Source organism: Pelophylax lessonae (assembly GCF_965119305.1).
Source record: "Pelophylax lessonae genome assembly, chromosome: 2".
NCBI classification, from domain to species: domain Eukaryota; kingdom Metazoa; phylum Chordata; class Amphibia; order Anura; family Ranidae; genus Pelophylax; species Pelophylax lessonae.
The window spans coordinates 471,773,093-471,800,532 of NC_138769.1; the positions used below are offsets into that span (position 1 = coordinate 471,773,093).

At 39.9% G+C, this 27,440-nt stretch overlaps 2 protein-coding genes across 2 annotated transcripts in view; one reads left to right on the top strand and one right to left on the bottom strand.

The window, feature by feature from the left end:
- The window catches only part of COL4A2 (collagen type IV alpha 2 chain), a 281,040-nt gene extending 263,917 nt beyond the window's left edge, over positions 1-17,123 (bottom strand). The window contains exons 1-3 of the mRNA XM_082244771.1: positions 16,984-17,123; positions 6,418-6,493; positions 3,826-3,877 (exon numbers count right to left, since the gene is read on the bottom strand). Coding sequence (XP_082100897.1) covers positions 3,826-3,877; positions 6,418-6,488 — 123 coding nt within the window. The 5' untranslated portion in view covers positions 6,489-6,493; positions 16,984-17,123. The remainder of the gene's footprint in view (positions 1-3,825; positions 3,878-6,417; positions 6,494-16,983) is intronic.
- A 70-nt stretch (positions 17,124-17,193) lies between these two features.
- LOC309548150 (uncharacterized protein) overlaps positions 17,194-27,440 on the top strand; it is a gene marked incomplete at its 3' end in the record, with an annotated part of 127,815 nt that continues 117,568 nt past the window's right edge. The window contains exon 1 of the mRNA XM_082248112.1: positions 17,194-17,410. Coding sequence (XP_082104238.1) covers positions 17,342-17,410 — 69 coding nt within the window. The 5' untranslated portion in view covers positions 17,194-17,341. The remainder of the gene's footprint in view (positions 17,411-27,440) is intronic.

Genomic DNA, 27,440 nt, shown 5'->3' on the forward strand with positions numbered 1-27,440 from the left:
TGCTATAAGTACCATATGAATGTTTCAGAGCAGCTTGTATTCACATGTTTGCCCCATGTCCAATAAAGTAACTCCCCTCAGTGACGCCTGATGTTTTATGGCTGTCATAAACAGGTTTTATGTTGGGAAAGTGGGGAAACCTAATGCTAAAAGATTAATCATTTAATTTTACAAATATGAGCTCATGTCTCTGACCATGGGCTGATATATTATAATTAATATTATTATTATACAGGATTTATATAACGTCAACAGTTTGCGCAGCGCTTTACAAAATGTGGGCAGATATTATAGTTACAATGCATGTGATACAAGAGGAATCAGAAGGCCATCAGTCTGTTTGACTAAAGAACATATACTGTATGTTATTGTTAGCTATATCTTGTTTTGTCAAGTATTTAAAAAAACCTAGTGTAATTATTTTTTAAATCATAATTTTGATGCCTATGTGCAAGTGATCCTACTAGATAAAACTAAAAACCCATGAATTAAGGCCCGTACACACTATAAGAAAATCTGTAGGGAAATTTCGTCCGACGACCGATCTGCAGATTTTCGGATTGTTAGTATGGTGATTTCGACAGCCAACTCCGGCTTTTCGGCCAACAAAATCCTGATGTGCAGGCTATAAAATTTTTGTTGTCCGTAATACAACGTCCGATTTTCGTCTCATTAGTACAGATTTCGATGGAAAAAAATCTTAAGAGCAAGACTAGGCATGCTCAGAGAGAAAGAACACATACAAAACAATCCAACACATGACATCACTTCTGAAGTAGAATTCTGTCGTACAGGAAAATTCATATGAAAATAACCTTTTCACTTTCCACATCAGACCAGCATGCCACAAAAAACAGACGACAGATCATTCGATAATCTGATCGTGTGTACGGGGCTTTAGTAACTGAATTTGAATTGATTTTTTTTTCAACAGTTAAGTCACTAAGACTGATTGGCTACGATTTTTACTTTCTTAGTTCATAGATAATGCGTCAAATCTGTTTTTTTAATGTGTCTCTGCTTAATTATACAGCTGGCAACACAGTTGTAAATTCTGCCTTTGGTGGCATGGTAAATGACCTAGTTTGACCTGAGAGCAAAATGACAACAGTCATTACCAATAGTCACTCTTAGTTTGGGTTATATATCATCCCAGTTGTTTCAGGAATTCACCAAGAGTATGCCTTAAAATATTTTAACATACTTCGTGGTAGGTTGCATTAACAACGTTGTCTCTTTTTAGCAAACAGATTTGGCTCCCACTTATCTCTGTAAACACAGTCTATATGTGAAAGTTACTACAATGTCCAAAGAGCCTAGAGAACTTTTCTTAGGTTAAACCATTTCCTCTCAGTACTCTGAAATCCATCCAGATTACACAGCTGCAGTTTTAAACTAGTCTTGGCCAAATACTTTTTGTGACAGCTAGAATTCTTTCAATGAGTTTTTAATCTACAAAAGACTAACCAAGAATAACATCACCCGTATTCAAAATGGCTACTTCTTCACAGTGCCTTTAAGAATTTGAGAGCGTATTCTCCCCTGTAAACCATACATTTTATTTCCCTATATTTGATATCTCAATTAAAGATCAATATTTGACAGCTTAATAAAATATATTGTAAAGTGTCCCATATCTGATGGAAAAGGCCTCGCAGAAAGGAAACACTCCATGCAATGCAACAGACCTTCTGCTATTCAAGATAAAGTCCAATCAAAAAATGGATAACAGCAACAGCCCAACATACACTATAAAGTCAAATCTATTGGGATGCCTGCCTTTACACGCACATTAACTTTAATGGCATCCCAGTCTTAGTACATAGGGTTCAATACTGAGTTAGCCCACCCTTTGCAGCTATAACAGCTTCAACTCTTCTGGGAAGGTTGTCCACAAGGTTTAGGAGTGTGTCTATGGAAATGTTTGACCATTCTTCTAGAAGCGCATTTGTGAGGTCAGGTACTGATGTTAAATGAGAAGGCCTGGTTCACAGTCTCCGCTGTAATTTATCCCAAAGGTGTTCTATCGGGTTAAAGTCAGGGGCTTTGTGGACTCTCTGGACCTTGCTTTGTGCACTGGTACGCAGTCATGTTGGAACAGGAAGGGGCCATCACCAAACTGTTCCCACAAAGTTGGGGGCATGAAATTGTCCAAAATGTCTTGGTATGCTGATGCCTTAAGAGTTCCCTTTAGTGGAACTAAGGGGCCAAGCCCAACCCCTAAAAAACAACCCCACATCATAATCCCTCCTCCATCAAATAATTTGGACCAGTTCACAAACCAAGGTCCATAAAGACATGGATGTGCTTTTTTGGGGTGGAGGAACTTGACTGACCTGCACAGAGTCCTGACCTCAACCTGATAGAACACTTTTGGGATGAATTAGAGCAGAGACTGCCAGCCAGGCTTTCTTGTCCGTGCCTGACCTCACAAATGCGCTTCTGGAAGAATGGTCAAACATTCCCATAGACACACTTCTAAATCTTGCAGGCGGCCTTCCCAGAAGAGTTGAAGCTGTTATAGCTGCAAAGGGTGGGCCAACTCAATATTGAACCCTGAAGGCTAAGACTGGGATGCCATTAAAGTTCATGTGCGTGTAAAGGCAGGGGTCCCAATACTTCTGACAATATAGGGTGTGTATTAAAAAAAGTGGAGCCACATACTATGAATCAGCCTGATATTTTCTCTTTTGCTTTTACTGGGAACAGGTTGGAAGAGCCCTTTGGATGCCTGCACCTTTTAGTGGCTGGAGTCTCCAGGAGGGCACACACTGTTGCCTAGAGCAGCATAGCGTTCTTTACAGATCCACAAATCTTTTTATTGTAGATATTCAAAAAAATTCTAATTACTAATGGATTTCATGCCATTCAATGTTTACTCATAAAGCAAATCTATGTGTAAGCACTGACTGGTGTGAAACAAGCGAAGGAATTGCAGTCATACGTTAACTTTTTTAAAGGACAACTGTACCTTTGATAGAACTGCCTATTAAAGATTGCCTTTACCAGTGAAGACCACCCACAATTACCCTGACCCATGTTCCAGCTATATCAAAAAAGTGCAATAAATAGATTGACATTGCATATGCTGGATTGTTGCCATCACCCATTTTCTGGTTGGATTGCAATACACAGTGATGAGCTAAACATGCATCTGGCTGTAAGCAGCCATGGACTCACCTAGAGCAGTATGCATTTTACCTTTTTATTTGGGAAGGCCAAATGCTAACACATTTTCAAACAATATTTTAATTTTTCTATGAAATACTCCTTCAAAATGTTAATCCATTTTCACATCGTGAGTTACAGCACTCATATACTGTACTCCCTATTAATTACATAGTATCATAGGATTTTACCACACCCTGGAAGTACAGCTCACTAGGAAAAATGTAATCCCAGAATTTTAAATGGCACACATTTAAAGAAATAGTGTAGAGTATCTAGCAGACCTAAGAGTACAAACACATAAATGGTAACTTAGACCACAGAAATATAGGTAAGTAGATAGATAGGCAATTTGGAATATTTGGCTGACCTTACAAGCATAGTTATTAATCACACAAGTGATCATCAATTATACGGCACAGTCATGAATCATATACCTGAAGTCACATTTCTCAAACAAAATGTGACAGATTGATTAACATTCCTGGGATACAATTAGTTGCATTCACTATTGCTCTAGAAGTAAAACAAAGAAAGTATAGTTTCTACAAAAGTATATTTGTTTTGTTGCTATAGCCTAAAGTATAATTCTTGATTCAACATTTCTAAGTCTTTTTATGCTACTGAATTCATCATTTTAAAATGGCATATACTCACAGCATCGACACTCCCTGGAATCCCCATTACCAGCACAATTAATAGCAGAACCCTGAATAAAGAAAAGAGCACATTAGATTGTGTTGTTAATTGAATTATATTTAAACATAAATTATACAAAAAAAAGAAATGAACTTAAAAAAAAAAAAGCAAAAAATAAATAAAAATTAGCAATTGTAAAAGGGTTAGAAATCTCTAAAAAAACAAAAGGCAATTCTGCTTAAAATCACACACCACTTTTTATAATATGTTTCAAGGTACACCCATGTACTATTCAAGAGTCCCCAAAAAAAAAAAAAAAAAAAATGTTACCTTTCAAATGCTTTCCTTGTGGTGGAGAGACTTTTCATGGGAACATAAGGAGGTTAGTACTATGTATGTATGTATGAATGTGAGTTAGGGACCTTAGATTGTACGCTCCTTGAGGGCAGGGACTGATGTGAATGTGCAATGTATATGTAAAGCGCTGCGTAAATTGACAGCGCTATGTAAGAACCTGAAATAATAATAATAATAATAGTAGGGCAGCATATGTGTAGTTAGGTTTTGTATTGCAGACAACTACTGGTGAAGTTACTGTCATAGCAGCTCATGCAATGGTTATGGGGCCCAGTCCAGAGCAGAATTCTGGGCACCTGAAATGTGCAGCTGTGAGCTAAATAAAGTGCCCCATAGTGGGGCAAAGAGTATCAAGTGTCCACAACACTGAGCAGAGTGGCATTGGCTGCCCAATTCTGGAATTTTTTCTCGCCTGCTGACCATTGACACTGTAGCTTTTTTCAATCCACTGATGATTGCCCTTTTTCCTTTTCTCTTGGTTTAGGAGTATGAACTATGACATCTGCACCATGAACACATGAGAAAGGGGAAATCATCAAAGTAAAAAGAACACTTTTCTGGTGGCGTGGTCCCTGTGACATGACTTGTGTCAAATTCATGAGAGCTTTGCGCCAGTTTTAATACCAGTATTAATTCAATTAGATTTTACTACAGCTATGGTTGTTACAGATTCTAAAATAATTACTGCCAGTTCACAGATAAGCAAACTGGCAGTAATTAGGACCAACTTTGAGTTAGTGTACAGAGAAATGCCAGTGCTCAGAGGTGGGCATATCTGCTGGAGAGTTGTGATTAATTTAAAGGGCTTCTGCTTGCTAAGACTTTGCGGTGGGCCCTGGCTCCCTAGCAACCAATGACCCATCCCCAGGAGATTAGCTGGCCAACAGGTGAAAGGAAACAAAGGCTCTGGGTTGCTGGTGACATTCTTGTCTTATTATGACAATGTCCATATATGGCCATATTTGGACAATGATATCTCTAGCATCCTTGCCCTTTAATTTCAGCCAGGGAATCTCTTGAATAGGGATTAGATATCTGCTGCCATGATGCTGTCGGTTGCACAGCTGGCAGTATCCTATCTAACAAGGGGCTAAACATGCACTGAGACATTCCAGCCTCAGTGCTACCCACCTCTATGAAAGAGATTCATATATCTGATTCCAATAGGTATATACATCTGTCATCCGCACCACAATTTGTCATGTGAAGAACCAAGGGAATTCTAAGGAGTGTCTACAACACTCTTTACTAATTAGTTATTTTCACTTGCCATCCATATACAGTAAATATATTATGCAATAACATAAACTTGTGTATATGAGAAATCCATTGTGACTTCCAGTGAAAAATTCCTGCCTTTATGCCTCTATGTAAGGATATAGCAGGCATTTTCAACCTCTGTTGCGAAGCCAATAAACACCACCCTAGATCTACCAGTCTATAGGTTGGAAGAGTTGGGTCTTACAATACAGTACTGGATCATAGGATGGCCCATTCTATAATAGATATTTTTTTCTGGCAAAATCAGTAACTACCTTGCCTCTCCTGTAGCAGAAAGACATTAGATATATTAGGTTTGTTTTTTTATTCTATTATAGTTTTTACATCAAAATATTGAAATCAGAAAAAATATCACATAACACCAAATCAAAATGCTCTTTTACTTCTCTTCTCAATAGGCCAAACAATCTGCTGATTAGCCTGTGCTTTAAATTCACAGTGGGATAAAAACAATTGTAGGTCCAATTCACTGCTGGTTTATTCACTTTGTTGCCAGTCAAGCCAAGCTCTGATGAAGAACCTTGAAATGAGTTGGCTATTCCTTGATCTGTACCCTGACCTTTAATGGAATAAAGTTGTATCTGGATCTCTTAGCATTGGCGTGGCACTTACATTTCAACCCTTCTTACATTACACTACAAGGCAAGGAGACTGTGGAGATCCTCTGGGGTGTAGAAGCCGCCTGCCCCGGAACCAGATCATATACACCAACATTATTACCTTAAGATAACAATAACAGTAAAATAAACCTATGGGTCCAGCTCTATTTTTCCACTTTCTTCAACTTCTCAATAGACATGTCATAGTCGATGGCTAGAAGCCATGTGTAATAATCTTGATTAAACTGAGTTTTACATGCAAAAATATATGCCACAAAAATAAGTAATAAAACACACATGGAAACTTAAATAATAATTTGCAACTAACACACAGGGATGAAAATACTATATGAATACAAAAACTTGTACTCACCATGGCAAAAAATTCTGCTTCCATAATGGATGCAACCTCAGGCATTTCTTCATGTTTTCAGATGTCTCCATATTGACTAGTATGCAGAAACAGACAAAATACTCACAGTTTAATTAATGTAATAATTTGTCATTTTCGTTAATATTTGCACACTGGAATTTATTAATCGCACACTGGAATACATTGCTGGGAGGTCTAAATTATATTTGTACCGCTACCACAGCACTGTTTTTTTTTTTGTTTTTTTTGAGAACTATTGGTTGAATGACAAATAATACAACAAATAATATAACATGAGTAGATAGGTTTAAATCTATTAAGCATAGTGTTACAACATTTTTTGAACAATAGGATCATCTGTTTAAAATGCCTAAATACAGGGGCTGGATGTAGTCATATACATTAAGCACAACCACCTGTATGACCTTGGGTGGCATTCTGGCAGCAAGTTGCATATGCTTTCCTGGCAGGGATGCTCGATGGGGGAGGAAGAAAGTACATTGGCCCACGGAATCTGTTAAGGGTCAGATTTTGCAGGAAACATTCTGGGTAGGTTGATGCAGCATAAAGTAAAGCACATATTTTGTTCATTATATGCTTTCTGCCCTATAAGGCATACACATACACTATCTTAGATGTGTGAACAATGTCTAAATGTGAACTGTCAGCACAGCCATTGAGAACTAACAGTTACAAAATTGCATTGATGGCTTCATTCACATAGGCTGGAAAAGGAGGCACTTGGCAGATGAGTATTATCCCTGCCAACTGCTTTCTGTACAATTTAGTGTACTGAGATGATTGGATGAGCACATACTGTATGCAAAAGTGTGGCTACAGCATTTGGACTGAAGCTGTCTATTTACAGTAGCTCCCCCCTCTCTGCCATCAGGAGACTAGTTGCAAACATGGTTGGACTACTTGTCCATTACCATGATTACTGGATGCTCATCTACTTCCAGCATCTGAATAAATGTGGTATAAGTGAGGCCATTACCCACCATACTTGCATTCCAGCTGCCATGTTACTGGTTTATGGCAGGGTAGTAGTTTATTAAAATAGGTAAACTGCAAAATAAAGAAACAGGGATGAACTGTAACTTACAGTTTACTAAAGAAGCAAAGTTAGAAGCAATAATGTTGCAGAGGTTCAAGGTTTTAAAGAACAGGTTTAGGATAGCAAAGGACATAGACTCTTCACAACAATATATCTCTCTGGCTCAGTCAAAATAACATGGCTGCATAACATAGTCTCTATAAAACAAAAAAGTTTCTCACTGAGAATAACCACTCAAGTAAAATGGTTTAGAACACAAAGTTACTTATGACTAACCTCATAAACAACCTCCTTAGTGTAGCGCAGGGTAGCTCTGGTAACACAGGTGAAATGCTGGAGGGCTCTAAGACCCAAGCATCAAGTGCCACCCCATTGGATCTGCAGGATTCTGGTAGCAATTTAGCAATTGGAAAAGTTCTCATTCTGGCATGCCTAGAATGAGCTGTTGTAGGACAACTTTATGACCAGTCTTTAACAAACTGTTTCATTTCAGACAGGTCTCATTGCCACTCTAGAACTTAGGAAGTCTGAGTGTGTTCAAGTTCTTTTGTTGGCACTGTGGCCCATAGGTCTGTGTACCCTGTGACAGTACAGCCAACCATAACATGGTGGGGCAAGCAGCCTGTCAATAAATATACTGTACAGTTGTATTCTGAGAAACACATTTTGTGCCTTGTGGGTATTACGAGGTAGTGTGCGACTTCCTATTGTCTAACGAGTGGCCCCATTCTTGGAAGAACTTGCTTTCAAACCAGGGTCCCTGGTCTGAATGTATCTTCTGTGGACAGCTATTAGGAAGGCAGAAGTGTTTCCACACCTGGTAAGACCTGGTGGTCTGGCCACGGATTGAAACTCCCACTGCAAGCATGGTAAAGTGGTCCATCATGACTAGAGTGATGGTATCCATCTTTTTTAAATGTTTAGTGTAAGAAGGTTGATGTTAGTACTTCTAGTGGGGCAGATGTATGACAAGTCAGATGTGGAATTAGAGTCTCAGCAATCTTTGACACTGAACTGACCACACAGTGTGGGAAGTCTTGTTCAACCAACTGCAACAGACCTACACACATCTTTTAAGCCAGGTGAACATTCTGTAGACACTTTAGTGCTTTGCTTCCACATGTATTCTCTCTACCACAGAGAAGGCCTGGACCCTTGACAGTACAACCTGCCAGGTCACTGGGGAAAACATTATTTTGCAGTACAAGTTACCATCCCTCAGGATGAGATGGAACTACTCACTCAGCAGTTTGTTGGTTTCTGCTGGTAACTTTGTTCTCTCTATGGGATTGGGCCACCATTATAACCATATTGCCTGTATTAGGGGGGAAACCACTGAATCCTATTTCTTTGTCTCTGCCCAGTTGTTTTGGTAACAAGTTAACAACCTCTGGCAGGTGATGCAGGCTCACCTGAGGTGTAAAATCTAAACACCAGGCCTGACAAAGGAGGCGGAGCCCCTGAAACATCTTGCTGCCAACCCATTCCTGTAACGCTGTGCAGTCCATGAAGTGCACTGAGTACTGCAGTCATCCCCCATTGGTAGGCTTGGGGCCTCTGTACCATGTCTTTTTCATCCTAGTGCTCTCCTTTGGCTGTGCATATACATCTGTCCCTCTGCACTGTATGCTGGACACATACTTTGTAAGTGTGGTGCTATGTTTTGTCAATAAATTTGAAATAAGTTTACTCATTCCTGTAACCTTGCTACCTTGTTTCTTTCACATGTGCTGATTTGATTTGTCCGGGATCTTGACCAAGGAGCTGCAGGATTCCCCTTTGATCATTACACCTGTATCAGAGACTCTTATATGGACTTCTTTTTAATTTTCTTTCTTTTATGGGCATTTAATCTAGTGCTAAATGAGCTTTGTATGCAATCATTTGTACATTAACATGTATCTGGGAGTCTAAACACCAACTGGTTTTTATCAAAGCTCCTGAGAGGGGGCGGTAAGGATAATGGCCCATGGAGCTCTTTGCTGCAGGCTGGTAACAGGTTGCGGCTCTCAAAATTGCATCACCAAGGGGTGAGGGAGAACAGAAAAGGCTTTGGTGTAGAGACTATACCCTTGTGGATCAGCTAGAGAATAGTCAGATCAGGTGCGGACAGGTGGTAATCAAAAGAGTAGTCAGGATCAGGCATGGGTTAAGGCAGGTGGTAAACAAACGAGTTGACAGGTCAATCTGGGTCAGCAATGGTCAAGCAGTCTAATGGGTATTAAAGCTCTTTGTAGCAAGGGGTAGCTAGTGAAAAGGCACAGCACTAGCCACTTCAAGGGCTAGAGCATAAACATCCTTTTGGTTAGAGGATATGCCCAGAGTTGTTTTGGGGAACTCTGAAAGTCATGTCAGGGATTCAGGAAGTACCATACTGACAGGTAATCTGCAAGTACTTTTGGAAGTACTGACAAGAACTATAGCAATATAGCTGAGCCTGTAGGTCTCTGCATCTGACATGCTATGGTCGCTTCTAACAGTTCATGGACCATCAAATTGGGGTTATCTCTATCTTACTTTAACAAGGTTTCTCTTCCATTTTTAGACAGCAGTACATCTTCAAAAGGTTCCTTCAGCCACCTGTCTGTAGTTCAATCGGCCCCTTTATCTATGGCATATCTATGCTGCTATGTCTTGCAGTTCCAGTTCATCTTGAAGAATTGATTCTACCACTCTCATCTTTCTGCCATTGAATTGGGCCCTAAGGTCCCTAACACCACTGCTTGGCTATACAACTCTTATAAGCTGTTAGCTATCTTGTCAAGATAATCCTGGTCTTCTGCTGGGAGATGTCGGAATAACATTTTTGCTGAACAGGTGATATCCCATATGGTTGGACAAAGGCCCAAAATATCTTGGCCCAGTCTTAAAAAATTCAGACTTAGCCCTCTGTACTTGGGTAAATGTTGCAACAGGAATTCTGCAAGAAATCAGTGGGTTATCATAGCAGGGCCATAGGTTGCCTGCTTCCTTTTGAAGTAGTAATGCTGTGCCACTCCATTTACATTGTCTGATATTGCCAATCCTGTTTATAGACACCATGTTTAGCAAAATAGGTAATTGGTTGTATGATCAGATTGGGGGTAACTATAATTTACAGTTGCACCTCTAAACAGGTGCAAAGCTAGAAGCAATAATGTAACACAGGTTAAAGATGTTAAAAACATGCATATGCAAAGCTAGAAGCATTAAAGCAACACAGGTTCAAGATGTTAAAAAAACTAGGCATACACTACAAAATAAGGAAAAAGGTTCAGGATACCAAAGAAAATAGATTATTCATAGCAATGTTTCTCTGACAGGGTAGCATATGGTTGCATAGCATAGGCTCTATCAAAATCTGTAACAACAGAAAGTTAATCTGAGAGAGAAAAATAGTTCATTACAAAAGCACCTACTTGTGACTATTATCATAAAAAGCACCTCTCTCAGTGAATTCCAGGGTAGCTTTGGTAACATAGATGATAAGCTGGGTGGATCACAGGCCCAAGAGCAAAGTGTCACCTCACTGATACTGCAACACTCTGGTAGCAAATGGGAAATGGGCTCCCCACAGTAGCTGGGTCGTGTTGAGGGGCTGTGTGCTATTAGGCTCTGGACTGGCTGCATGCTCGCCAGTTTTGATGGTGGAGGGCCACTCACATGGCTGCAGAGCACCTCCCCAGCTACTTCTGCCTCATCCAGTGTGACTTCACTGAAACAGAGGAACTTTTCTTCCCTGGACGGGCCCAGGAACTCAGGAAGGTTTTTGGAATAAGAGATAAAGCTTACATCTAAGCAGAGTAAATAAATGGGTGCTTCGCTACAGTATTGCAATATAATTTTATGTAATAGGTGTCACACTGACTACAAAAAACATTTTTTTTTCATAAAGCCAATTAACCACTTCCCGCAAACTGACGTACCTGTATGTCGTCTTAAAGAAGTGGTTGCAACGGGGTAAAGCCTGCAGCTAGGGGCATCACCCGGTGCTCTTTTTTAGAGCCAGCGATCTGCTTTTAGACCCCAGATCCTTCCATAAAGAGTACTTGTCACTGCCTATTACTGCCACAAGGGATTTTTACATTCCTTGTGACAGCAATTAAAGTGATCAGATATATATATTTTTTTTTAAGGAACAGGGAAAAAAATAAAAAATAAATCAAATAAAATAAATAGGGAAAAAAAAAATTGAAAGTGCCCCCGTCCCTGTGTGCTTGCATACCAAAGAAAATGCATACATAAGTCATGCCAGAAAATATAAACAGTGTTCAAATCACACATGTGAGGTATCACCGAGATCGTCAGAGCGAGAGCAATAATTCTAGCAAAAGACCTCCTTTTTACCTCTAAACTGGTAGCCGTTAAATATTTTTAAATCGTGGGCTATGGAGATTTTTAGGTACGATAGTTTGTCGCCATTCCACGAGTGTGCGCAATTTTAAACTGTAACATGTTAGGTATCTATTTACTCAGCATAACATCATCTTTCACAAAATACAAAAAAATTGGGCTAACTTTATTGTTTTGTTTTTTTTTTTTTTTTAATTCAGTGAAGTGTATTTTCTCCAAAAAAATTGCGTTTGAAAGACCGCTGCGCAAATACCGTGTGACATAAAATATTGCAACAACCGCCATTTTGTTATTATTATTATTATACTGGATTTATATAGCGCCAACATTTTGCGCAGCGCTTTACAATATGAGGGAAGACAATACAGTTACAATACATTTCAATACAGGAGGAATTAGAGGGCCCTGCTCATTAGAACTTACAATCTAAAAGGGGGGATCAAGTAAAACAAAAGGCAATAACTGTGGGGGATGGGCTGATGGAGAAAAAGGAAGTATAGTTGTTAGGTGTGGGCAGGATAAGCTTCTATGAAGAGAAGGGGTTTCAGGGATCGTCTAAAAGCTAATAGAGTAGGAGATAATCGGACAGATAGGGGTAAGGAGTTCCATAGGATTGGAGAGGCTCTGGAAAAGTCCTGGAGGCGAGCATGGGAGGAGGTGACGAGGGAGCTAGACAGCAGGAGGTTTTGAGAGGAACGAAGAGAGCGATTAGGTTGGTATTTTGAGACGAGGCTAGTGATGTAGCTGGGGGATAAATTTAATTTATTGGGTGAGCGGAAGCCAGTGGAGGGCTTGACAGAGAGGAGTAGCAGGCACTGAGCTATTGATAAAGTGGATGAGTCTGGCAGCAGCCTTCATGATGGATTGAAGGGGGATAGCCTATGTATAGATAAGCCAATGAGAAGGGAATTGCAGTAGTTGAGGCGCGAGATGACCAGGGTGCGAACTAGGAGCTTTGTTGTGTCATTGGTTAGAAAAGGGCGTATTTTGGAGATGTTGCGGAGGTTGCGGTGGCAAGATTTGGACAGTGATTGGATGTGGGGCTTGAAGGAGAGTTCAGAGTCCAGGACAACACCTAGGACCTTGGCATGTGGGGATGGACTGATAGTTGAAGGGGCACATGGTGGAGGAAAAATTATAAGTTTGGTTTTGGGTAAATTGAGTTTGAGGAAGTGGTGTGACATCCAGACTGATATATCTGTAAATTAGTGATACATGAGGAGACTGAGGCGACTGAGGCAGAGAGCTGAGGGATGGATAAATAGATTTGGTTATCGTCAGTGTAGAGATGGTATTGGAAGCTGTGGGAGGCTATAAGCATACCCAGAGAGGAGGTGTAGATTGAAAATAGGAGGGTTCCAAGAACAGAACCTTGGGGGACCCCCAACAGAGAAAGGAAGAGGAGAGGAGGAAGTAGAATTGTAAGTAACGCTAAAGGTGCGGTTGGAGAAGTAGGAAGAGAACCAGTGAAGAGTAGAGTAACGGAGACCAAAGGCGTGGAGTTTTTTGAGGAGGAAGGGGTGGTCGACCGTATCAAAGGCAGCAGAAAGGTCCAGGAGTAGGAGTACAGAATAGTGTCCATTGGTTTTGGCCGTTAGTAGATCATTTGTTAGTTTTAGGATAGCAGTTTCAGTGGGGTGTTGAGGCCGAAATCCAACTAAAGGGGATCAAGAAGGCTATTCTCGGCAAGGTGGTCGCACAGTCGGTTGTAGACCAGACGTTCAAGGAGTTTGGATAAAAAGGGGAGGAAGGAAATAGGGCATAGATTGAAGATGTGGGTTAGAGAGAGAATAGGGCCAAAGGGTGAACGTAGCATTTGCGAGGGAAGAGGATCCAGAGGGCAGGTGGTTAAGTGGATGTTAGCAAGTAGTTTAGCAACCTTGACTATAGTGGTGGGGTTGAATGAGGGAAGTAGTGATTGCTCCTGTGGGCATGAAGCGTAAAGCATGGAAGGTATCTGAACAGCAGTGATCTCCTCACAAATTGTATCAATCTTCTGTTTGAAGTGGTTGGCAATCTCCTGGGCAGTGAGTGAGTCAGTGGGTGGAGGCAGTGGAGGACGAAGTAGAGAATTAAAGGTAGCGAAGAGTTGAGCTCTCCAGAGTCTTTGCTAAAAAAAATATATATAATGTTTGGGTCATACATACACTGTGTGCATACTCATGACCAAAAAATATATAATGTAGCCTTTAAAGGTTTTGATTGACTAAAGTGATTAAAGTGTGGTTTGCAGACGGTTTAAACTTTCAAAAGTAAAAGCATTACCAAAAGTATGAACAGACATCACAAACTGCCTGGTGTTGCCTTTATAATACAGCAAAACCCTTCTCTATACACTCAAAAAGGTTTATTTTACTGGTTGACTTCAAGCCATGCTCAATGAGAAAATACTTTAATGGCCACTTATGCCCTCTCTTTGTACAAGTGCATGGCAGGTGGGCAGGTCTTAATTACAAAGGCAGTGACGTCAAACCTTTGGTAAGAAATTGGAACCAGTTTCAGAGGAGCACATAAGAGGAGTTTTATCATTTTTAGGATATACCGGCAGCATAGTGGCTTAGTCACTGGTTTGATCCCCGGTCAGGATGCTATCTGCATAGGGTTGTGCTTATTTCGGTATCTTTCAGGTACTCCCATTTCCTCTCACACTCAAAAGACATGCTGGTAGGTTAACTGGCTCCTGGGCCCCAATATTGGTGTGCCATAATGTGAGACCTTCGATTTGTAAGCATCTTGAGGGAAGCGACTAATGTGAGTGTTCGGTATGTAAATTCTTGGCACTATAAGCATTTATGTAATAATACTCTCAGACAGGACTTTTAAAAATGCAAAACTGATGACAAATTTACTTTAAGGCTCGGTTCACATATATGCAAATCGGATATGCTTTAAACTGCATGCAATTCGCATAACATGTGAATCGGAACGGCTTTTAATGGAGCCGCTTCACACATGTTCAGGGTGGCCGCAGTCCATTTCTAAAAAGGGTCCTGTGTGATTCTGAGTCTGGTTTAGGTGCGAATTCAAGTAAAAATTGGCACCTGAATTGCACCTGAACTGGTGAACAAAACTGCACTGGACTCCAGGCTGAAAACCGCAGCCAGACATGTATGAACCCAGCCCAACTCTGAATCAAAAAGAGAAAGTGTTAGAATTGCTGTCAGGCTTTTTGCTGTCTGTTCCCTCCTGGAAAGATTTCTGCTCACTTAAAGCCTAAATCAAGTCAACTTTTTTATTTTTTATTTTAGCTATATATATAGAGTGTGTGAAAAATTATTGTCAGGGTTCTATTTCTGTCTGTGTCCCCCTGGGGAAGTCAGTCCCTTATTTCCTGTCCCTGTGATGCCTTTACAAGAAATGGGGCATGAGTATGTCACTGGGAAATTTTAAAAAAAACACTGTCAAAAGTTCTAACCCTACTAAAAATGCTGGAGACAAGAAGTGAGCAGAAATCTCTCAAATTGGGATATAGATAGCAATAAAAGCCTGGCAGAGGCTCTAATTCTTCCATATTTTTGGCTGACGTAGGGATTTACTACCAGTGGCAGAATGAAACTGACACTCTTCACCGTCATCTTAGAAAGTAAAGAAAGTAATTATAGCTGTCAAAGCCTTCACTGTAGTCTCATTACTTCCTGTCTCAGTGACCACCCAGGAAGGGAGGAGATATCTCCACAATTTGGACACAGATAAGATTGGTTCTAGACCTTCTCCACTCTAAATCTAAATGAAAAAGTTTGGCTTTACATTTCAATGTAAAATATTGTGCATGAAAACTGTTTTTCTAATATGGATAACAAAAAATATAATAAAGTATAGCTGAACAATCCTTATGTTCTTTCACTCCAATCTGGAACTCATGTAAAGGGTAGAGGGCTTCAAATATCATTCTAATGGTGGCCATATACTGTATGCTTTAATAAACTAACAAATTACTTTTCCAATAAATTTCTCCTGATCAATCAATAGCTGAATATGACCTAAAGCAAGTCTAAATTGATCAGAAGCGAAGTTATGCCTTTTTGATTGTTTACCAATTCAATCAAAATGATAGGAACAATCAATGTATGTTCAATAATCCATTCAAGTAAGTTACTGATCGCATCTAAGTGTCACCATGCAATCTCATAATCTGATTGGTAAATACAATTGAATTCATGAACAAAGTCTCCCAGTGCTGCTCTTTGAACATGATTGATAATTTTCTGCTCTTTGGCCGATTCACTCGGTTTGATCAAATCTGATCGAAATCAAGTCCAAATCGATTGGAAGTAAAGTTTTGCATCATCAATTGTTTGCCAATTTGATCGAATTGCACATCAACCGGATAATAATATTGATATTTCCAGATGACTCATCAGACTGCATCATCGCAGTATTCTTACATATTGTAAATCAGCTTAGTGATAATGCAGCACTCACCAATGTTAATCACATATAGGGGGACATTGGGGATGCCACAAGGAATCAGGACCAGTTTATAATATGCACTTAGTGAGCTGCATTGTTGGAAATAGTAGTGCCATTGCACTGGGTACATCTTTGCTATCACATACAAAGGTGCCATCTCCTCACTGTCTTATCTAACTTCAGCACTTCTTATCAGCTGTTGTACAGTTTATTATCTACTCACTTCCAGTCTTCTTTATATCACTGCTTCTATGCTACAGCAGAGCAGAAACGCTTGGTGTTACTATACATGCAATCATTTACCAGTATAAACCCTGATCAGCGTCAGACAAATAAACCTTCCCTGTTCCCATCACCATTAGCAATATTTATCACCACTACATAAACACCTATTTCTCCATATAACACAATATGCTCATTTCACCAAGCTAAAACATCATTATTTTCTCTATTAGATTGTAAGCTCTCATGAGCAAGGCCCTCCCAACCTTCATTGTAACTGTAATGTCTCCCTTTATACTAAAGTGCTGTGCAAACTGCTAGCACTATAAAGCTCTTGAATTATAACAATATAATAATAATAATTTTCAAAAAAGTGACAGTTATTTTCATCTAAGTCCAATGAGATTTGAAAATGACAGTGACATGGCTGAAATAAAGATTCTTATCCTTATGTTAAAGCTTTGTGAATTGAGTATAGGAAGATCAGTGTGAAGAGTTGCCTGCCCTGAGTCCTCTCTGTCGCCCAATCTCCCCCCATCACTCACCAGCAGCAGCATGCGCCTCTCATGTCAGTGCGGACCGTACAAAGTATCCAGCTCTGCTCTAAGCTGTCACCTATGTGTACACCGTCCGTGTGCTGGGGACTTGTGCACTGCACAGGCAAACAGCATGGATTGAGCCTCATTGAAGATCCTCTGTGTGTGCTGGGTGGGGGTTTGGTGGGTGGAGTGTCAAGCACCATCAGACTGCAAACTTTCTTCAAAGCTCACTTCATGTTCAGTTTTTGTTTCAGGGAACATTGAAGAGATGGTTGCAGATCACACTCCAGCACAATAAGAAGGATACAAGCTTAAGTGATCGCATTGTGTATGTGAGTGCATAGGACATCCACGGCGCTGGACCATGAATTGGGAGCTGCTGGCTGTGCTGCTTCTCCTCCTGCAGGGGTTCATCAGTAACACCGAATCTGCGGTGAGTGTACACTGTAACCTCATCACATAGACCACACTACATCTATACCCTCATCCAACACACTGACCACAGCACTGAGCATCACCCATCACCGCTTCCACAATATTTCCACACAAGCCAAATCTTGTCCTGAACATGGAACTGAAAAAAGTACTATAGGGACACTACTCAATACCAGTAGCGTTAGCACTGATAGGAAAAGGATCCTATAGAAAGTTTTGCATGAGCTGATCGCCAGGGCAAAGAGCAGATGTATCAGTATTCTTGGCCACTGACCGCCATTGGATGTTTGTCAATTTTTTACATTATTCATTATTCTCCCCTTTATGCTGACCATACACTATACAATCTAACTGTACAATCTCCTTTATGGTGCCGAAACAGAGACCGATTTTATGTATTATTGCATTGATGATTGATTTATTGTCCGGAAGAAAAATGTGCTCGGAAAAATGATGATAAAATGATAAAATGATGAATGATAAAATTAATGATAAAAAATGATGTGTCTTTTCACAATTTAATAGATATTTATTAGATTTGATCATATTGTCTGATTCTGTAAAGAATTTGGTAAATCATGTGAATGTACAATATAGATGTAAAGCTTTGCATAAATTGATGGCACTATATAAGTATCTATATTAAATACATCTATAAATTGTGAAACGAAACAGAACGTTACGTGTATGGCCACCTTATGATCTACCATCAACTATATATTCTAAAGGTCTGCCTTATTTCATACCGATTGGATAGATTGTTTAGGTTTGTCCTCATGTCACATAATTTTGGTAAACCTAAAGGAGATTGTACAATCAGAATGTATAGTGTATTGCCAGCTTTAGATTGTAAGCTGTTACATGCAGGACCCTCCTACCCCTCTTGACTTGAATTGCATTGTAACTGTACTGTCTCTGTGCAAACTGCTGGTGGTATATAAGTTATGATCATGCTCATTACTATGTTTAATCTGAATAACTCAACAAATCTTTATTGTAAAAAAATATATATATTAACAATAATAATAACAATAATATTAATAATAATACTTCATCTTGTGACAGGGAAAGTGTCTGCCATATAGAAATAGCTCTGACTGACAGTTCTATGTAGCAAATGTTCTTTACAATAACTTCAATATTTTGCTTGTTTTAGAATCCATCATCCTTCTGTTACATGGGCACAATGATGGATGGTCAAGGGCAATACTATCTCATCAGATAGAGTACATGGCATACAATTGTATGAAATGTTATCACAGTAAGGGGACATTTGCATATATGGGAGATCAGTTTTTATTTCCAGTATGTTTTCATCAGTTGACAGCGGAATTCTAGCCACAGATATCTATAAAAAGTGAAACTGCAGCAAAATTGATTGTGAACAGCACAATTCAATTGATACCTCTTATGATTAGTACCCTGGGTCCAGATGGCTGCTTCAGGAAAAATGACATTTTCATTCATGCCAGTTCTTGCTATAATACATTGCAGGGATTGTGTTGTTCACCCCTCCCTTTCCCTCCTTCACTCTCATTCATTCACAAAAACCTTATTATCTTTTCAAGGAATCCTGTGAATGGATAGGAGAAGAGGAGGGGCCACGATACAAGAAAATCAGATGACTGTACACCAGCTATTTCCAAGTTTCCTCATTCATTCATAAAAGCAATACACAAGAGATACATGGAGACCTCAACATTCGTCTTTTGTGTGTTGCTTTTTGTATTTATTTGCTTTATAAAATATAAACAAATAAAGAAGGAGATTGTAAAAAGCTGCTGTGCGGTCATCCAGTATATATGGCAGTTGCCAGAAAACAAGCTATATGGGCACCTGACTAAGTCCCGGTTCACATATATGCGATGCGGGAACCCTGGGAATCCACTGCGGGTTCCCGCATCGCATTCAACTCACAGGCAGTTCACACTGCCATATGCAAATCGCTGGGGGTGTCAATACAAAGTTAATGACACCCCCAGATCAGTTCACATATCGCAGTGCGAACTGCCATTTCAGACATTAATCGATCGCATAGGTGTGAACACCCATGCAATCCGATTCTGGTGCGGATCCAAAAAAGGGTCCTGTGCGAGTTGTGTCCGAATGCAATAGTACAATGCAATGATACAATCAGTATGGCTGAATTTGCATCGCACAGACATTGCATGTGATTTGCAGAGCAGTGCGCAGCGAATCACATGTGATGTCTGTCATTGCATATATGTCAACTGGCGCTAGGAGCAGGCAAGCATGGGCTGACTTGGAGCGACACATAGCTTTCTTTATTTGTATGGAAGAGGAGGGTCCCTTGTCCATTCACAGCAGACCTTGTATTTAGTGAATAAGATATAGGATGTTCTGTGAATGGACAAGGGGGGAGGAAACGTTGGGTAAAACGATAGGATCTCTTCAATGTATGAGAACCAAAGCAATTGTAGCCACAGTGCTGTACGTTCAGCATTGGCTGTTGTATTTGATACACTACTAAATTAATAAAACAGTAAACAAAGTCGATGTGAACATTTACACCCCATGATAAGAGGTACATTTTTTGCCATTTATAGAGATATTTGTGGCTAGAGGTCCATTTTAAGGTTAGTGGGTATTGAATGCAGTGAATATTTTATTAATTCTGATCAGTGCTAATCATAGGCATGCACACAGGGTGTGCCAGGTGTGCCTGGGCACACCCTAATCACCCATAGTTGCCAACTGTCTTGAATAATATGCACATTATTTCATCCCCCTACCTCCTCCCCCAGCAGTTTCAGGCACCTTCAGCTCTCAGGGGGACTGCAGTAACATCCCCAAGATGGACCCTGCCTCCTCCTTGTGCTTTTTTCTAGTACTGCAAAAATGTTTGAGTGGGCGGGTTGGGTATGTGCACGGCCCCAGAGAATATATATATATATATATATATATATATATATATATATATATACATATATATATATATATACAATATACACACACACACACACACACACACACACACACACACATGTGTTTGAGCTTTGGGGGTGCACACCCTAATGCAATAGATAGGCTCACAGCTTTCAGTGCAGCATTAGATCAGAAGGTTTGCACTGTTGATAATTTGACCGCTTGTTGCTATTGCAGGCAGTTCACATCTCATTAAGTACTAGTTTTCATAAATTTGAAATCCAGGCATGAACATTATTGCATACTCACATTGCTCCAACTTGGACCAATGTAAGTAAGCATATCTCATAAATGAAGGTAACAATCATTGTAGTAGTCGCCACTGCTACCGTGATCACCACAATCATTTAGGTCCTGTACTGAGCAGCTTCCCTCCTGTATAGTGACCACAGGGTGTGGCTCGCTCACCACCATCGACAAAATGCTTTGTATGTATTGTTTCAATTAACAAAAGGTATTCTCTGATTGGATTAGGCAAAGAAGTAGTGTGATGACATCATCATCTCCACCTTGTCCAATCAGAGAACACCTTGTATCCTTGGAAAAAATACAAGGCGTTTTTGTGAAGCTACCCCCCGCCCCCCATCTTTCCCTGTGGTCACTATTCAGAAAGGAAGCCACTCAACTTAGGATGTGGAATATTGTAATGATTACCGGTACTGTAGTTGTAGTGACTTTCAGCTTCCATAGCAGTTCCTCAGGTAAGAAATATGTATTCTCATATTGGTCCCGTTTGGACCAATGCAATGAAGATCATACAGTACCTGGACTTCAGCTTAAACTCATATGTAACACTAAAGAAATTTGAGACATGATCTCGATATAATGATGCCACATCCCAAAAAAATGTATACTAAAGAGCTGAAGGGGGAAGAAAAGGAGAACATCTTCATCTCCTTAAAGATAGTAGGACTTTATAGGCATCCATTTGACTGATCTCAACAGGAATGTACACTTAGATAAATATGTATAAAAAGAAGTTTATTTTGTACAAAAAATTCATAAAGTTCCATAAAAAAACCATAGTGCAAGAATACATAAACAATCATGTGACAATGTGCTCCTATATCAAGGGAACCCTTGTGCATAACAGATATGACATTTTATGTATTGGATTTAGACCATGGAAATGGTCAGACTTCACAATTGGTAAGGTATGCAGGGTTCACTTGTGATAAAACATGACCAGAGAATCGGCCATCGCTCATATGTAATACTAAACAAAGAGTAGTAATTAAAAATGGGATGCAAAAAATGCAAGGCCTAAAATTAACGTCAATGTGTAATCTAATTGTGTGTTAATCTGTAAAAAAATACATGCATACTGTATAAACAATATTATTAGTGACAGCTAAAGTATTCTTTTTTTTTTGAAACATTTTTTATCTCATCACCATGTGTTAAAAAAATCCTAATTTTTAGCTACACTCTCCATGTTCCAGCTGTGGGTCCAACTTGCTCCTCGGTCCAGGTCCAGCAATTCTCTTCACAGCAGAAAGACATTCACGCTGACCATTTCCAATTACCCCAGCCTGTTGTTTACACCACACCCTAGAGGGCCCATAACCATGCAGGTTGGACTCCAGGAGTGAGTAGAGCTCACACGTCATTGTGTGAGCACCATTAAGTCTTAGAAAGATGTCCCTACCTGCTGCCACCAGAAAAAGAAGAAGCCAGTGATGACCTATTTTACTGGTAAGAAGACTTATAGAACAAAAAAAAATAAATAAAAGGTAAGTATAAGGGTTTTAAAAAATACAAATACAGAAGAAGAGGGACTTCGGGGGGTTGATGGGGGTCTACAAATCCTTTATTTCCACTGTAAAACGTTCCCGAAATACAAATATATGTATACTTTTATTTTGATCAAAGGTCAACAGGGTCCAAGTGCTTTTTTTTTTTTTTTTCTTAAAGAAGATAACCTAGCAAGACTACATTAAAAAGTAGGGAAGATTTGAAGAGTTGAGGGGTCAGTAGCATAGTTGAGGGGTCTGTAGTAATTAACCCAGAGTTCAGAGGTCAGTATTAAGTTAAAGAGGTTGTAAACCTCAGAAAAAAAGAAAGGAAAAACCTGAAAGACAAAGAGACAAAGGCATAATGAGCTAGTATGCATCGCATACTAGCTCATTATGAAATACTTACCTTAGAAGGAAGCCCTTGCAGTGCCGCCCGCTCACCGTAACACAGCAGACATTTTCGGTCATCATGCGTGCGGGAGTTGCCGTTCACGGCAAAGGGCTCTGAAGGAACGGCACGGGTGACCGTTCCTTCAGAACGCATGCGTCAATGACGTCATCGGCTGCATGCAATGTAAATATCTCCTAAACAGTGCAAGTTTAGGAGATATTTACAGTACCTATAGGTAAGCCTTATCATAGGCTTACCTACAGGCAAAAGTCTATAGGTAGGGTTTACAACCTCTTTAAGAGTTCAGGGGTTAGTAATAAGTAATGCAGAGTTTAGAGGTCAGTAATATGTAAAACAAAGGTCAAGAGTAAGTAATGCAGGGGTGAGGAAAGAGTAACACAGAGTTTAAAGGTCTATTTTATGCAACACAGAGTTCTAAGGTCATAAATGTGTAAAGCAAAGTGCAGGGGTTAGGAGTAACACAATGTTTAGAGGTCAGGAGCATTTAACGCAGAGTTCAGAGGCCCGGCATAAGTAATGCAAACTTCACGGATAAGTAGTATGTAACATTGAGTGCAGGGGACTTGGAGAAACACAGAGTTCAGAGGCCAGGCATAAGTAATGCAAACTTCACAGATAAGTAGTATGTAACATTGAGTGCAGGGCTTGGGAGCAACACAGAGTTCAGAGGTCAGTAGCATGCATTGCAGAGGTCAATAGTATATAATGCAGGGGTCAGTAGTATGTAAGCAAAGTTTATGGGTCAGTAGTATATAGATCGCAGTGCAGGGATCAGTAGAATGCAATGCACAGTGCAGAAATCTGGATTAAGTAACAGGGTGCAGGGGTCAAGAGCAGTGGTCTCCAAACTGTGGCCCAGGGGCCAGATGCGGCCCTTTGTTTGCTTGTATCTAGTCCTTGGGGCACAATTCCTCCCACTGACACCAAAGATAGGGCATTGTTTTTTCTCAGTGACGTTAGGACCTTTTCTTCTCCCAGTGGCCACAGTCGCCCCCCCCCCCCCATAAAGTTTGAAGGACAGACCCCTGGTCAAGAGTAACTGGTGTAGATTGCTAAGGTCTGTAGTATGTAAAACAGAGTTCAGGAGCAACAGAAAACTGTGGATTCCTCTTATAACTGCCAGCCCGGCAGTGAGGACTTCTCATGGCAGCCAGCTCCCTTGTGCACCTGCTGGTGCCCTGGCACGGACAAGAAATTTGCAGGTAGATCAAGATCTATAGGTTGCAGAACCCCCTATCATAAGTATAACACATTATTCCATTACATTTTGTGAATATGATAACAGAACCCGGGAGGAAGTGCTATCAGCTCTGTTCTCATTAAGTCTTATTATAAACTATCTGGCCAGCCTATTGTAAGCATTTGCCAAAAGTCTGATACTGGAGTTTCCTCTGTATGTTTTGCATAAATAAGGACTGATTTCATTCTGTCATCATTGGCTAGTCATTGTGTCTCTGTAACAAATGCCTTTACTGGGAATTTTAGTAGTGATATATGAAAACTGAAGCAAAAGTGGACCTGTTTCCCATAGCATCCAAAAGGATTACGTGTTTTTTTTTTCAAAGATGACCAAACATTGTTGAGCTATTGCTTCAGATTTTATAAATACGTTTTGTACTATGTGAATAAAGCGGGACTCATTTATCAGAAGTGCAGGAAAGAAAACGAAACCTATGACAGCCAAAATCCTAATTTTAGTTAAAATTTTAAATACGGTAATAATATTTAATAATATTTAATAATAAAAAGTTTTTTAGCTCAACTTTTCATAAGTCAGCTTATGTTAACCATCTTCTGCTTATCCAATTTTCTGATGGTCAGGAAATGAACAGATGAAAAAAGATCTGTTAAACTATTTACAACAGCACAGATTTGTATAACTATGTATTATTGGGCTAGTAACTGTAGTGTACCAAACTAACCGTTTAAAGTAAAATATTAATAGGTCCGATAGCTGGAATACCTCCTTGGGGCTACTATAAAATGTAACAGGTCACTGGACCATAAATGTAAGGTGTATATGGGTGAATGTTTTTTAATTCCAGGTAAGGTTAAAATGTAAACCTTTCAGAAATCTGTAGTGCTTGCAATACCAACCTTTGTGAAGTGCATGCACATCCTTTCTGTACAAAGGGTGGTAAAATGAAATTTTCTCCTGGTTGAAGGTTTTTCAGTCATACAGAATAGAATTAATCAGAAAAATACTACATTATGGCCACTAGATGGTGCTGATGATCATAGTAAATATAATATTAGTGCCTATGATCATCAGCACCATCTAGTGGCCATAATACAGTATTTTCCTAATTCACTCTTCTGTATGAAAAATAACATTAGACCTGCAAAGACACTAGCCTAATAAAGTTTATTTTATCCCCATTTGCGCAAAATGAATGCAGCTTCACAGGATGAAGAGCTCTGCAGATTTTTTTTTTATTTTTTTTATAAATAAACCCTATACTGGATTACCCTTCCCTTCCCAGTCTTATTTCTCTTGTGCACACGGGAGGCATAATGTAGATAGTTTTCAGACAGTTATAATATCAGTATTTTAAAATACTGTATGTTTTAATATTTTTAATGAATATTTAACTAAGTTTTTTTTAATCTCTATCCATAGTGTCACTTTTAGGTGTTTCACATTTAAGTTTATTGTCGCCTAAATTATACAGTGTTCTTTAAAAGGCACAAAAACTGCCCCTGTTCTGTAAAGTGGACAACTTAAGGTACCAGTATGCCGCCATATTTTATTTCAAAAGCTACCTAGAGTCTTTTAACATGGAGGATTCTATTGTACACATTTGTGACTAGAGAGTGGTCAAGTTCTAGCCCACTCCCTCCCATTCCAGATATCTGTCTATTGGATAGATGACTTCACTAGATTACAGAAAGGTGGGGGGATGAAGTGGTGGAGATGGTTGTTCAGAGTACAACAATGCTAATTTTGCATAATAGAACATTGGGGTTACCAGGACCATCTGAGGGCTGGTTCACACCACAAAAAGAGCACTCCTTTTTTGTACTTCCGCACGCCACATAGCACATTTAGGACAGACCAGACATTTCAAACACATAGGAATGCAAAAGGTACTGTAGGCACCATTTTTAAAATGGTGCTGCACCAAAGCGCATGGTACTGAGGTACTATACATTTTGTCGGCTGTGGATGCACCCACATTTACCAGAAGCATTGGGGTGCAATTAGGAATTGGTGTGTAAACTAGCCCTCAGGATAATTTATGGATGTGCATGGGCACTTGTACTGCCTGCTCTTTAGCATGCATGCTAAATTGTGGACAAAAGTTTGCTTAAAGCGGAGTTCCGGGCACAAAAACGATATTTTTTTTTGTGCCCGTCCGCTAGTTCTGCATAACCTGAAAAGGAATTGGATAGTTAGGTTTTTTTTTTTTTTTTAAAACTCACCTTGTAATTGAAGATCGTAAATACTCACCTCAGGGTACTTCCTCCCTCAGCGCCGCGGCTCCGCCGTCACTTCCTGTCTCGCGATGATTCCTGGGAGCTGAACGTCATCACTCCCAGGAATCAAAGCGACGGCACCGGCCCCGCTCGTCACTTCCGGGCGACGCCGCATTCCCCTGCTAAACAGCTTCTGGGCATGCCCAGAAGCTGTTTAGGAATGCGGCGCCGCACCGGAAGTGACGAGAGGGGCCGGTGCAGGCGCATTCTGGGACAAGAAGACGCGGAAGAAGACAGAAGAGGACCGCGCCGGCTTCACCTACCCACAAGAGAGATGGAAACGCTGTGGAAGAAATTTTATAAGTAAGTATTTCTTCTTGCAGGTAAGTGCGAACCGGGACAGATCAGAGGCTAGCCATTGTGGAATGTGCTAGCCCTGACTGTCCCGGGGGTATGTTTGTTAAAAAATTACTTCTGTGCCCGGAACTCCGCTTTAAGTCATGGAAGTCATGTTGAAAAAGGAAACAAAAAATGGAAAGTAGATTCGCAATAATTTGTATGCAGATTAGAACACAAAATATTGTTCATATAATACCTGTTAGAAGACATTTTAATTGTTAAAGGTATTTACTGTATATAGCACCAAAAACATCTGTCCCAGCCCTCAAGGAGCTTACAATCTAAGCTCTCTATCTCCATACAATAGAGCACTTTGGAGAGTGGAAGGAAACCCAACAAGCACAGGGAGAACATGCGAAGCAGATAGCATCTTGGCTGGGATTTGAACCAAAGACCCTCAATGCTGCAAGGCAGAAATGCTTACCACTAAGCCACTTTTCCCCCTTATAGCTTTGTGTGATTATTCATTTATAGTGATTCCTAAGGTAAGACTTCACAGGTTTATAGTCTCTAAAAAGCACTGAAGTCATTCACAGGATGAGGCATGCATGGGAAACTCTGAAATGTGCTTTTAAATTGCCTCTGCATTTGGTTTTACTGTACATCATACACTGATTATAACATTTTTATTGGAAGGAGACAACGTGAACCGCAGTGTTCTTCATTTCCTTTTATAAATGATGGTGTCTCTTTACAGCAGAAACAAACTGCTATGTTTCCCCTGCAGTGAACCTAAAGATAGTCATTAATACAGTAAAACTAGCTGCAGATGTTTGGATGTAGGCTATCACGCTTGTCTGATTGACACAATACTGTTGTTCACCTCAATCTGTACCTACAGTAAGTCTGTGAAAGGCCACAGGTCATGTGACAAATGACTAACATATGTGGACTTTTCCTGTGTACATGTACTACATTATACCCAAATCATATGTTTTATAATTCTGCAGTGTAGTATATATTTCTGTAGCAGTAGATTATATATTTCTAAAAATGATTAGATCAGCCATTCTCAAATAGAGTTCCATGGAAATCTGGGGTTCCTCAAGAGGTTGTTTCTGGTTCAGTGAGCTGTGGCTGATTGACCTTCCATTTGATGGTTCTTGCATAGTTCCAGG